General features: G+C 36.0%; 1 protein-coding gene across 8 annotated transcripts in view; it reads right to left on the bottom strand.

The window, feature by feature from the left end:
• Window positions 1-13,752, bottom strand: part of RAPGEF6 (Rap guanine nucleotide exchange factor 6) — a 210,992-nt gene that overhangs the window by 43,052 nt on the left and 154,188 nt on the right. For all 8 annotated transcript variants that reach the window (XM_073010711.1, XM_073010712.1, XM_008014336.3 and 5 more), the window contains 2 exons: window positions 12,972-13,212; window positions 6,010-6,167 (listed from right to left, as the gene is read on the bottom strand). In XM_073010711.1, the coding sequence (XP_072866812.1) occupies window positions 6,010-6,167; window positions 12,972-13,212 (399 nt within the window). The remainder of the gene's footprint in view (window positions 1-6,009; window positions 6,168-12,971; window positions 13,213-13,752) is intronic.

Raw genomic sequence — 13,752 nt, 5'->3', positions numbered from 1 at the left:
AAGGTAACTGAATCATGGGGGCGAGTCTTTCTAATGCTATTCTCACAATAGTGAATAAGTCTCACAAGATCTGATGGTTTTAAAAAGAGGAGTTCCCCTGCACAAACTCTCTTTGCCTGTTGTCATCCAAGATGTGACTTGCTCCTCCTTGCTTTCTGCCATGATTGTGAGGCTTCCCCAGCCACGTGGAACCGTTAAGTGCATTAAACCTCTTTCCTTTGTAAATTGCCCAGTCGTGGGTATACCTTTATCAGCAGCGTGAAAATGGACTAATAACTTCTCTACCCAGTGCTAGAAGATTATTGCAAACAAATGGACATTTCAATTTGCCATGAGAAATATACTAAACAAATGGGTTTCCACTATCTTTTTAAGTCCATGAAAAAGGAACAAACAATATACTGTTATTACCTGTACTGTTGCTACTCTCTTCATAAAAGTAGGTCCCAGCCATCCTGGGCTTCAGAATTGAATCATTTTACTAGATCTTTGGGGGCTGAGCCTTAGCCAGTGGTACTGACTGACCTTGAAGGAATGGGGAGATGTTCTGATACCTTTTATTACTTTCTTCAGAGAAATTTATTCACAAAGACAGGGTGAGAATTTGTACACATTTCATGTTCTCTTCCCTTGCTGCCAATATATTGTAACATCTTCTGGGAAGGAGCACACGATTGTGTATCTTGCTGCATAGTGTTAAAAAGTCATACTTTGTTAAAGTGATTTGTCCATGTGAAGGACAAATTGTCACATGATCACATAAGAGTGATTCAGGTATCACAAATGGATACCTTTAGAACAGATTCATAAATGGGATTATCTAAAGGGTATCCCTTAATCCAAACTCTGATGAAACTGCCAAGGTAACAAATGTCAACTTGGAAAAGTGATGAAGAGCCATCAGAGGAAAAACTTTCTCTGCGTTAATATTAATGACAGTGTAAACCTCTATTTTAGAATTGTTACATATATATAATACTCTTTACAAACATGTTTCTTGTTAATAGGAAAACAACATACATGCCAAGTACAATATTTGGCATGCAGCACTCAAATGTTAATCGCTTAGATGAATGGTCAATATGTTCCAATAAAGTTGAATCAAAAGGGAAAAAAATGATCCAATCATTTCAAATTTTAGGCACAAAGCTAAAATGCACACAAAAATACAGTACAATTTTAAAAGCAAAACAGACATTTAAAAAGAATCTTGGAAGCCAGGGGCGGTAGTTCATGCTTATAATTCTAGCACTTTGGGGGGCTGAGGTGAGCAGACCACTTGAGCCCAGGAGATCAAAACCAGCCTGGGGAACATGGAGAAGCCCCGTCTCCACAAAAATTACAAATGTTATCTGGGCATGGTGGTGTGTGCCTATGGGCCCAGCTACTCGGGAGTCTGAGGTGGGAGGATCACTTGAGCCCAGGAGGTAGAGGTTGCAGTGAGCCGAGATTACACTACTGCAGTCCAGCCTGGGTGACACAGAGAGACTCTGTCAAAAAAAAAAATCTTGGAGGATCAAGATTCATATTTCATATTTAGAAATCTTATGTAATAGGTAAATAAATTTAATAGAAACCTCAGATATCTAGACTTTCAGCCATAGATGAAATTTCTAGAGAGCTAACTTATAAATCTTATAGCAGTAAAATTAAAAAACGAATACTTGAAGGATGTACGTACTGACTCTGAGATTACACTAAAAATGGGAGAACTTTTAGGTATTTAAGATGATCTTTAAAAAAAAAAAGACTGACTTTTCATTCTGCTTTAAATTGTTAATTGCTGAATAAATATTTATGAAGTGCCTGTTATGTGTCAACAGGGTTCCAGGTGATGAAGATACAGTGGTAAGTGAGATACATAAAGCCTCTACTCTCAGGGAATTTACTTACATTCAAGTGAGTAAACATGAGCTCAAGGACAGACAAGACATCAAGTAAGGAAGAAAATTCATATAGTGAAAAGCACCACACAAAAAAACAAAGGGTAGTGGTATACTAAGGATTGAAAAAATTGTTCTGTAAAGAGCCAGATAGTAAACATTTTAAGTTTTGCAGGTCAAGGGGCAAAACACGTATTTTTTAGGCACGTATATAATAAGACAACAAATTCCCACAAAATAGTTTTTCAAAACTCAAAATATAATAATGCATACATAAAACAGGTAAAGATATGTGAACACAAAGATTAGACAATATTATAAGTGTCTACTAACAGGGACTGGTCAAAAAAATTGTTAGCTGTTTAAAAATTTGTGGTAGAACACCACATCTTGAAACAGAAAAGTATTCAAAGGTATATTGCTAAAGTGAAACGGTTAAGTGGAAGAAAAGTAAAACATCTCATATGGGGTGCAAGCAATGGCACACACATTTTATGTGCAATGAAATTTCTGGAAGGATATATAATTAAATTAAGAACTAAATTCTGGGGGAGTGGTGACTTTTATATTCTATCTTATCCTGGCAGTTTAATTTTTTAAAAGCTATGATTGTGTTCCTTTATAATGAAAAACTAATAAAAATAAGAAATTTTCAATGAAGAAAAGTTTACTATATGAAATAAATCAAATAAGGGTTCATGCTATTAAGTGAAAAGAAGTAAGCTGTAAGTTCTACATGCAGATCTAGAAAAAAAAAATTCCTTTTTGAATTCCTTTTAGCCACACTCCTAATTTTTTTTTTTTTTTTTTTTTTGAGGCGAAGCCTGGCTCTCTTGCCCAGGCTGGAGTGCAGTGGCCAGATCTCAGCTCACTGCAAGCTCCGCCTCCTGGGTTCACGCCATTCTCCTGCCTCAGCCTCCCAAGTAGCTGGGACTACAGGCGCCCGCCACCTCGCCCGGCTAGTTTTTTGTATTTTTTAGTAGAGACAGGGTTTCACTGTGTTAGCCAGGATGGTCTCGATCTCCTGACCTCGTGATCCGCCCGCCTCGGCCTCCCAAAGTGCTGGGATTACAGGCTTGAGCCACTTACGACTCATCTTGTATTGAGTCAGAAATCCCAAAGAACATTTCAGAAGTTACAGAATAGCATGTATACTGATTCTATCCAAACATAAAAACATACATATATTTAAAAAAATGACTAAAAGGATACATGCCAGTTAACACTGGCTACCTTCTAAGTGGAAAGAAAAGTTCTGCTTACTACTTCATTCAATTCTTATCATTGGACTTTTAAAAAATAACAAAATAATACATACAAACAAGGGCAACAGAATACCATAGTCTTTAAGATACTTACAATAAAAACCAACAGCTGTACGCAGCAAAAATAAAGCAAAATCAAAGTAAGCAATCAGAAACAAACTTACAGTTCTGTAGCTTTGCCCCCACTTTCATTCTGATCTAATAATAACTTTGAAAATGCAGGATAAATATAGGTAAGCTCAAGACCGATAAACATTAATCAAACTTGGCTGTTACATATGTCCTATAATATACATATGTGATGTACATGGCTCATTTAAATTTCTGAGTTGTATAAATTACATAAGAAGCTGAATTTGGAATTAACTGGGAATTGATGTTTTTTTCAATCCAAATATAAATAATATCTATCACTAGATAAAAAACCTTTCACAAAATTACATATTTGGGGGTTTAAAAATATAAGTTAAATACCTATCATATATGTGTTCACATTACTGGTACAAGCACATGCTGCAGACTGAGACATATCAGATGTTCTCTGAACAGGTTTTAAAAAGGCATCTTCATCTTTAGTCTTTTTAACATGTTCTCAAGGAGAGAATTATGTAATCAACCTGAAATCAAGTTGAGTAACACACCTTCTCTTTAGAGGTCTGAATTTCAGCTCCATGGGGACTTAGTTTCTAAAACATAGTAATTTCAACATCTTCTCTTTGTTCCCCCAGCTAAATTTCCAACTTCTCTCTCGCCTCTTCCTACAACCCTATCCCTTATTCCCTCAGCCCCACATCCTACATATACCTATGGCAAACATACAGCCATATAAACTATTAAAACTACAAATCATAAGATCGCTAATACTTGTCTTATGAAAGCATATATTTAATTTGTGCTTTGGAAGTGTGAAAACACTTTATTTTTGGATATTCTATGTAGTGTGAAAAGCACTGCTGTAGAACACACACACAGAGACATAGAAATAAATTTCCATCCTGCCACATAGCAAACAATAGGAGACTGACTCTGTGGCAGAAGGAGGTCGGTTTCCCAGATGAGGTAACACTTGAGTTCAGCACTGACAAATAAAAAGGTTCACTGGACATGCAAAGAGAGGGCCATGGGTGGCAAACACGGGCAAAGAAAGGGCATTCTGAAAGTTCATGCCATACTCAGGAAGGAGGGATGAAGTAATAATGGAGAGAGAATGACAGAACAGGAGGCTAGAAAGGGGGTCGAGGTCAGCAACACTTCTTCTTCACCCTGGTGGTGACATTTCTTTTATGTACCAAGAACTGAATCCAGTTTGCAGTTTTCTTACCTCTGTGATATCTTAGTGCTTGCTTTACCCTTTCCGGTAAATAGTTTAATTAACTTTATACCTTGGTAACAATCTTCACATTAACTTCGGATCAAATAACTGCAGTATTTTCTGTCTCATGAATGACACTTCACTAAGATAAAAATCACTACAAATGTCTTAGGAAAGTAATGACTCATTAAATCTTTGTTCTAAAAAGAACACTGGTAGCTATGTAGAGAGTGTGATGTGTCAGAACATGTTATTGGGTTTAATAGTCTCTCTAGTGGTTAAGTGGCAACTGAAATATAAAGGAAGAAACCATGTGCAGAATGACCTTCATTAAACTGTTACTATGTTATGTCCTGAGGTTTTTACTGAAGTTGCTATAATAAAACATGAATTTTACTACGGCACTTATATTTCCACCTAATACCAAGATGGAACTGAGTTTCCTCTCTTTTTACACTAGTTGCTAGGAACTTTAGAGTCAGAACTGAAGGTGAATCAGAACTACGCTTCTTTTGGTAGAAGCATTTTTTCTCCCACCTTTCCTTGGACTCAATTATATGTTTCAGTGCTTAATTTTATGTGCTTTGTATTGAAAACCATCTTAAATCCTTTAAGTGATGGATATATAATTATTCAAAGTTGGAGGTTTTCTTCTTTGTAACAAAATTTTAGATTATATAATTGTGACAATTTTTGCCTCAAGACATGAATAGATGCAAAAAAAAAAAAATAATAACTTGACATTCCACACTGAAAGCCCAAACAACAATGAAAATTATGCTATAATGCTCTGATAACAATACATGACAAATACAACAACTTTAGCTTCAGGTGTTTGAGGAAAAATCTGCTTTTAGAAAATTACGAACACTTTTCTGACAGAAAAAGGTAAGTGAGGCCACTTAGATTAAAATAATCTGCCTTATTCTTTCCCACACCCTGAGTAAGACATATCTTGGCTGAGAAGGGTCTCTGTTTTCACTCTACTGCTTAGATTAGGATTACTAAAAGATACCTAATTCTGTGGTTAGAGGTAGTCTCTTTTTTTTTTTGAGACGGAGTCTCGCTCTGTCACCCAGGCTGGAGTACAGTGGCGCGATCTCGGCTTACTGCAAGCTCTGCATCCCAGGTTCACACCATTCTCCTGCCTCAGCCTCCAAAGTAGCTGGGACTACAGTCACCTGCCACCACGCCTGGCTAATTTTTTGAATTTTTAGTAGAGACAGTGTTTCACCGTATTAGCCAGCATGGTCTCAATCTACTGACCTCGTGATCTGCCCGCCTCAGCCTCCTAAAGTGCTGGGATTACAGGCGTGAGCCACTGCGCCCGGCCAGAGGTAGTCTCTTTTTCATGTATTTCTGTTCCATTTTAGAGGATGTACCATTCAAATTAACAGAACAAGACAATCTCCCTTTAGCTTTTTGCATCAAGTCATAATCTAGAGTTAAGAGGGCTGCAAGTAACTCTAGTATTTGCTGCACAAGGCTTAACCATCCAGTTGTTCATTTGGTACCAATATGGCAATATAAAATCACATATGAAAATTACCTGAAGGATTGGAAAAATCCAACATACTGGTGGTAGGCTGCAGGAGATCAGGGCTGCTAGATGAGAGTGTTCCAGGGATGGGCATTATAGCCAGACTATGCCTACAGTGCCTTGTTCCCACAATGCTGTCATCTTGTGATTGGCTTAGGCCTCCATCACTTCAAAAGAATGTCACATATCACTTTAAAGTATTTGAGAGTACTTAAGTAGTAAACATTTCTGTTCCCTGTGCACTAAGGCATAACAGAACCAAACCAAAGAGGTGATTTAAACAATTGAAATACTACAGCAATTTTTAAAAGACAACTGTAATGATAAAAACGGCACTAAAATTTTTAACAATTACATTAAAATAAAATCTAACTTATACATCTAAGTAATTCTACTACATCCTAATTAAATTGTCTTATTTAGTGTCTCCCAGTTTGGGTGAAGAAATGGAACCTGAGTATTTAGGGAACCCTTCAAATTTGCAAGTTTTAGTGGACACTAATGTATGCATCCAAAAATGCACAGCCACACCATAGCAAGGTGTTCTCTTTCTCTTTCCCTTTCTCCAGAAAATCTCGGTGACCCTCTAGGAAAAAGAGGGAGTCTACATTCGAACCAAAAAATATGGCAGGTAGTAGATAATAATGGGGCCAAGGTCAAGTGACAAAGTAAGAGTGGTCTTTAAACACTGGACCAGGAAAAAAATAGAATTATGAAAATTACAGTCTCTAAAGTTCATTCTAAGGGCACATTATTTCTTATTTAATCTCTCAAGTCTAATTATTTAAGCAAACAAAATATTCTTCCTTTTAAATATTTTAGAAATGTGACACAGACAACTTCTAAATCTACCTAAGAGAAAAAATAAAAACAAAGAAACAAACACCGTCACTTAGGTTTTAGATACCCCCAGATTTTAGCTTACTTTTAAGCAAAGCAGTCCTACAAAAACATAAGATAGCAGTGAAAAAAATTTCCATCAACATCAATAACCAAAAACTACTTCTAAGGGTTGTACTTATGTTAAAACCAATGCTCTGTTACTATTAATTCTTGTCTATATTTTATCAAACGCAGTATTCTGCCTAGTACTTGCTATGCATACAAACAGGAGTATCACTGAATACTTACCTATTATCATGAAAAAGATTAAGGTAGAGTATTATAAATGAATACTATGGAATACATTTAAATTATGTTAGATGTAAAATATAGGATTTTAGGTAGATTAGAAAACTATGCAAGATGGAGAGTTAAGACTGTTAAACTGCTAAAGGACTGTTAATAGTCAGACATGAAAGAGAGGGCCAGGGTATGACAGAGCTGAAGAGTCAGAGAAAAGCAAAGAGACATGGAAGAAAGCAAAGATTAGTGTTTCAAGGGCAAGCTTTGATGTTAGGCAGACCTGAGCTACTAGCTGCTTGACTTCAGGCAAATTTCGTTCTTTCTAAACTTTGGTTTTCTCATCTGTAAATGTGAGCAATACTATCTCCCCCAGGAATACTGAAAAATTAGGTAATATAGGCGAATGTTTTGGTGCAAAGGAAAACAGGACTTTAAGAATGGACTTACTTACTTTTACAAAAATTAAAATGAGAACAGGGCTGGGCACGTTGGCTCACACCTTTACTCCCAGCACTTTGGGTGGCGGAAGTGGGTGAATCACCTGAGTCAGGAGTTTAAGACCAGCCTGGCCAACATGGCAAAACCCCATCTCTACTAAAAATACTAAAATTAGCCAGGAGTGGGGTGGCGCGTGCCTGTAATCCCAGCTACTCGGGAGGCTGAGGCAGAAGAATCGCTTGAACCCGGGAGGCGGAGGTTGCAGAGAGCTGAGATCATGCCATTCCACTCCAGCCTGGGCGACAGAGCAAGACTCCGTATCAAAAAATAAAAATAAAAATAATAATAATAAATAAAATAAAATAAAATAAGAATAGTATAAACCCAGAAGGGAGAATTATTTATTTTACTCAATTTATATTAAAAAGTAGAGGTAGGTCCGAGTAAAGGTACTATAGAAACAAGAAGTGCTTTCCTGGGGAGAGAATTTGATAGATAAAGCAAAGGAGATATCTCATTTGATAAATAATTTGCATTTACCCTAAATAGGCTCCTTATAATTTGGTTTGCATTCCTAAAGACCAGAGTTAAATGTTCTAAGGTTAGGTAAGAGAAAATAAGAGGAAAAAGCACTTTCAAAGGTATAAATTATATAGAAAATAAAGATTTTTTTTTTAAAAGTCTTTCTTTAATTGACTTTTGAAAACAAACACATCAATTTTTGGACACAGAGGGTGCGATAACAATCCAAGGAAGCAAACCATTAAAGAGGCTGTCCAGTCCTACTACTAATAAAGTAGAAGCAACTTAAGCAACGTTAAAAAGTTATAATTTTCTATTAAAGGGAATTAACCGCATCAGTGACTGCAGCAAGCTGGAATCACTATAGATTAAGATGTACAGAAAATACAAAAAGTCCTTGTATCTCTTACTGATGCTATTTAACATCGCTTCTGCTTTTGAATGCTCAATAGAGACAACACTGTGTAGCTATAAATACGTAAAGCTGGTTACAAAACTGTAGTAATTAAAGTGTGAGGTGCATAAATGAAAACTATACTGCTATGTACAATCCATGCTATGCCATGAATGAAACAGTATTTAGTTGGCAAAATTTCCATGCTTATTTGAAAGCTGAGTTGATAAAGCCCATTTGGCAAGTAATTGTATCATTCTTACCAAAACAGTCTCCTGAGAAGGTGATGCAATAACAGAAGCAAAATTGTTTAAAAAAAATTTCTCAATACTTCCCAACACTAAATTTACTTAGGATAAAAGTACTTGGTTTCATATTATGAAACTAAAAAGGCCACATAAATATCAGCAATATGTAAATAAAAAAGAATCCCAATATTTAAAAAGCAAACAAAAAATATGTTGACAAGAAATGGGGAGGAAAAATACAATTCCTGTTAAGCAACCAAGGCAGTTTATTTCGGGGATTGTTACAATGAATAATACAGAGATGTTACTTAGGCAACTGTGATTTTAAAAACAAAATAAAAGCTGCATGATTTTAAAAAAGAAAAACAGTTTTCCTGAAATGTGAAGAATTCTTAGGTCAATAAAAACCACACTTCTGTCTTAACTTACAGATGTAATTCAAACTAGTAACATTTTTCACTTTAATTTTTAGGAACATTCTTTTAAAATTGTATCATGATTTCTTTGGGATTTTGGAATTATCTATTCTTATCTCAAGTTTTTGTTCTTTCTTTACATTCTTTCTTTTCTGTGACAACTCATCCTCTACTCTTACAGAATTGAGTGCTGCTAAAGGTAGAGAACAAGTTTCCGTTCTTGTTGCCTCTTCCAAAGAGGTCTGGCACAGAGGAGATGCTCAGAAATTGTGAAACTGAACTCATTAAACATTTTTTTCAATAAAAAAATAACAAATGTTCAAGAAGAAAACTTGTAAAACACAAAAAGAAAGCACAGAAGGGAAAAATTACCTATGAAACCATGCCTTCCAAAAACCACAATCAACATTATGATAGTTTTCCTTCTAGTCATTTTTCTGATGTATAGTACAATTTATTTAACCAGTCCTTGCAGTTGGACATTTAGGGTGTTCCAATTTTGTTTTAGTATAGATAAAACAACTTATAGCATCTATATATAAATCTTCATCTAATTACTATTAGAAACAGAACTACTGAAACAAAGAATTTTGTCATTTAAAAATATTTACTAGCCGGGTGCGGTGGCTCAAACCTGTAATCCCAGCACTCTGGGAGGCTAAGGCAGGTGGATCACTTGAGGTCAGGAGTTCCAGAACAACCTGGCCAACACGGTGAAACCCTGTCTCTACTAAAATTAAAAGTTACTTATGTATTTATGTATTTATTTTTCTTTTTCAGTTGGAGTTTCACTCTGTCGCCCAGGCTTAAGTGCAGTGGCATGATCTTGGCTTGCCACAACCTCCGCCTCCCTGGGTTCAAGTGATTTCCCTGCCACAGCCTCCCGAGTAGCTGGGATTACAGGCATGTGCCACACCATGCCCAGCTAATTTTTGTAGTTCTCTTGCCTCAGCCTCCCAAGCAGCTCGGATTACAAGTGTGCGCCACTATGTCCAGCTAGTTTTTTGTATTTTTGGTAGAGATGGACTTTCACAATGTTGGTCAGGCTGGTCTCAATCTCCTGGCCTCAAGTGATCCCTCCATCTCGGCCTCCCAAAGTGCTGGGATAACAGGTGTGAGAAACTGTGTCCAGCCAGAATTTTGCCACTTTTAAAGCTTTTAATAAAAAGGCATCACTTTATATTAGCACACCAGTTTAAACTTTTATAAACTTATTACATTATCAATTCTGTCCCTGACCATTCTTTTTGTCAGTCTGTGAGAAAACAAACGGTACCCAGGATTAAACTGTATATCCTGGATCACTATCAATACAGAACATCTGAGTCATGTTTTCTGCCTATTTTTCCATTGAAGTTTTAGTGATTTTTTTTTCCTATTTGATTTCTGAGGGTTCTTTATATATAAAGGATAGTATACTTTTGTGTAGCAGAAGGAATTGTCTGAATTCACTTCAACTGACTGTCAAGAAATATAAGATACATTCTCAAAAATGCAAAATGGCCAGTCTGAAAGGTAAGACAGCTCTCCCAACAAAACAGCCTCCAGAAACCTTTGACTTCCAAGATAACCTATGTTTTCTGTATTTATGTGGCTGAAATACTTTGCATTTTACTCCTTGGAAACATGTTTGGAAGGGACAGACAGGTTAATATAAACTTCTGCAGTGCAGCATTTTATTCATATTTATATTCATAACCAAGCGTTTTCTTGTTGACACAAAGCAAGACATCCAATAATCCCTTCTGAGTTTAAGTAAAACTATTTTTACCAGATAGTCCTCTTTTTTGGGTACCAATATAAAGTTATAATGCTTGAAAATATTCAACTGACTGTTCCTGGCAACCTCAGTTCTACACCTCTTGCTGCAACCAAAGACAGAATTCAGGTATAGTAACTAATTCCCACACCTCTCACCAAAGGATAATACGGAGTTGAGATACTGATTTAGCTGCCTAAAACTTGAGTATAGCTGGTTAGAATGTGATAGTAACAAGTTGAAGACAGTTATAATTATAGTGTTATCTGTCTTTGGATGATACATGTCACAACTGTGTCACTGGTCAAAATGAGACGCAGTTAATGGGAGAAAGATGTATTCCAGACAAAACCCATTAAGGTTTCTAGAAGTTGAACTCAGGGCATTACCCCCTGAGGAATTCTCCTCATGCATTCTTTTCTGCCTTCTGGATCCTCGGTTTTGTCCCTTTTCCACAGTGACTTCCAGTCATCCCCACCCGTCCCCGACCTCTTCAGTGTACGCTGGCTCCTCTAACATTCTCCTTACTCAATCCCCATTTGTGAGACCACGCATTTTCTTATAGTGTTTGCTACAGTACACTCAATATTCAAAAATTTTTGTATTTTAAAGTAATGATTTATATAAGCCACTCGACCTCAAGGATAGAATGAGTAATGAACTTTTAGAAAAAGTTCAGGGTATTTTAATCCTCTGAGTTCCAAATTAAATGAAGAGCAAATGTGTTTCCCTGGCTGGAAGTAAGAACTCAGGAAGACGAGCATTTCTGACTGGAAAATCTCTGAGATGTTTTAATTACTGAAAAAATATTTTAAAATAGCTATCACTAAAGATGAGAGCTGACACAACTCCAAGTTGCCTCCCAATTGTTAACTCTGCTATCACTGCTATATTGTGCTGTATCCACAACCCCAAATCACCAACACGGCCATCAGAGAGGTCTTCCTAAAAGAACAAATTTTATCAAATCACATGTCTTCTTACGGCTCCCAGTCATGACACGATGAAGTCTATTATCTTTAGCATAATATTCAAGGTCCCTCATAACCTACTTCTCTTGCTCCGGCTCTAGTTATATACACAGAAACACAATCTATTCAAACCTATCAAGTTTGTTCCTGCCTCCACTTATCAACCTATAATGTGAGAACTTTGCAATTTGCTTAGATTATCAACACTTGGAGGATAAGAACCTTGATCTATTTATCTTCCTGTCTCTGGCTTAGGATATAATAAACGTGTGGAGAATAAGGGTTCCTGATGTGAATTTCTCAGAGTTAAGGACTATCTCTTTTTGTTTCTATAACTATCATCTGGCAAATTACCAGGAACTTTCAGGAGGCAAATAAATATTTTCTTTTAATGTATTTTTTTGAACTTGCTTTACTTCGTTCACTGATTATTCACTGTCTTAACTTATTCAATAAATATGAACTGAATGCCTAGTATGTGCTAAGTATTGTACTGCTCTTGATTAGAACTTTGGTAATTGCTTCAGGAAGTTGCTAATGTAATATATACTAGAGTCATCCCCCAATCATGACAATTTAGTGGTCTAATTCCATCAGTATTTTACAGACCTTAATTTACATTTAAAATCTTCAAGTATTACTAAGTTTTGGTGATATCCCATTTTGGAAATAGAAATAGGTCCGATTAAAAAGTTCAACTTTAGAATTCAAGGAGGAATAAATGGTGCTGCAAAGGAAAAATGATTAAAACAAAAACAAAAACAAAAACTGGTGAATGAGTCCCAAGATTTAAGGTGTACAATTTGCACAGATCAGGAGACTAAAATTGGACCAAAAATGTTTAAAAATAGATTTCACAAAATAAAATGAGCAGTCTTTTCCAAAATTCAAAATAATGCTATTATATAATCTGAAAGTTGTAACTTCATGAAAGTGATAGGGAGAAGTTCAAATGTATTCTTATTTAAGTACTGTTTGAAGACTTTATGATACACTAGTTATATAATAAAGAAAAACTTACCCGTCTCCCCCCACCCCAAATAAAAACTTTATAGTGAAGATGAAAATTCCTGCATGGCTAAGATTGGCATTACCTACCTAAATAGCTTTGGAGGCAAGATACTAAATCGTGTTTTATCCAAAATCTTCCTGATTTTGTTTCTTCCACCTGAAACAGTATTTGCTTTAACTTTCTTACTTCCTTTCTCCTGTGATGTCTGTTCAATATCTCCTGGCACATGCTGGATAGAATGGCGATTACTTTTTTTTTCAGCAATTTTGGGAATATGAGGAACACCAGATTTCTCTTGTTCAGTCCTAAAAAGTAACTCTTTGAACACTGTGGAAATAAAACAAATGTGTCATTTCTTTTCTTCTCTTTAGAAAAATTTTACACCAACAACAAATTTTAAGGATAAACACAGTGATTTTCCATTATTTGAACTTTCGCAGTCTCATTCAACTAAACATTGTCAAGTATTTACCCATCCTTTAGCAGCTATATCTACTTCTTTCTTTAGTTTTTATACCTGATTATACTTCTGATGTTGCCCAACACTAATACAAGGAAAGTCAGTGGGGGGAAAGGGAAAGGAAGAGGGCAGACTACAGGCAAGTCTGAAAAAAACAGATTCCTATTGAGGTAGTAAGTAATATAACACTAATCAACTAATTTTATAGAAACAGATATTTAGGTTCTATTGTATGTTATTCCTTATAATACAGCTGACCCTTGAACAACATCAGTTTGAACTATGTGGGTCCATTTATACTTGGATTTTTTTCAACCAAACATGGATTGAAAATACAGTATTCTTGGGATGCAAAAACCTGTGTATGGCTCTGAAGAACCAACTGAGAGTCTGGAATATGCACAAAT

This window comes from Chlorocebus sabaeus, chromosome 23 (genome assembly GCF_047675955.1).
Source record: "Chlorocebus sabaeus isolate Y175 chromosome 23, mChlSab1.0.hap1, whole genome shotgun sequence".
NCBI lineage: Eukaryota > Metazoa > Chordata > Mammalia > Primates > Cercopithecidae > Chlorocebus > Chlorocebus sabaeus.
This window is presented reverse-complemented; position numbering and strand designations above follow the sequence as displayed.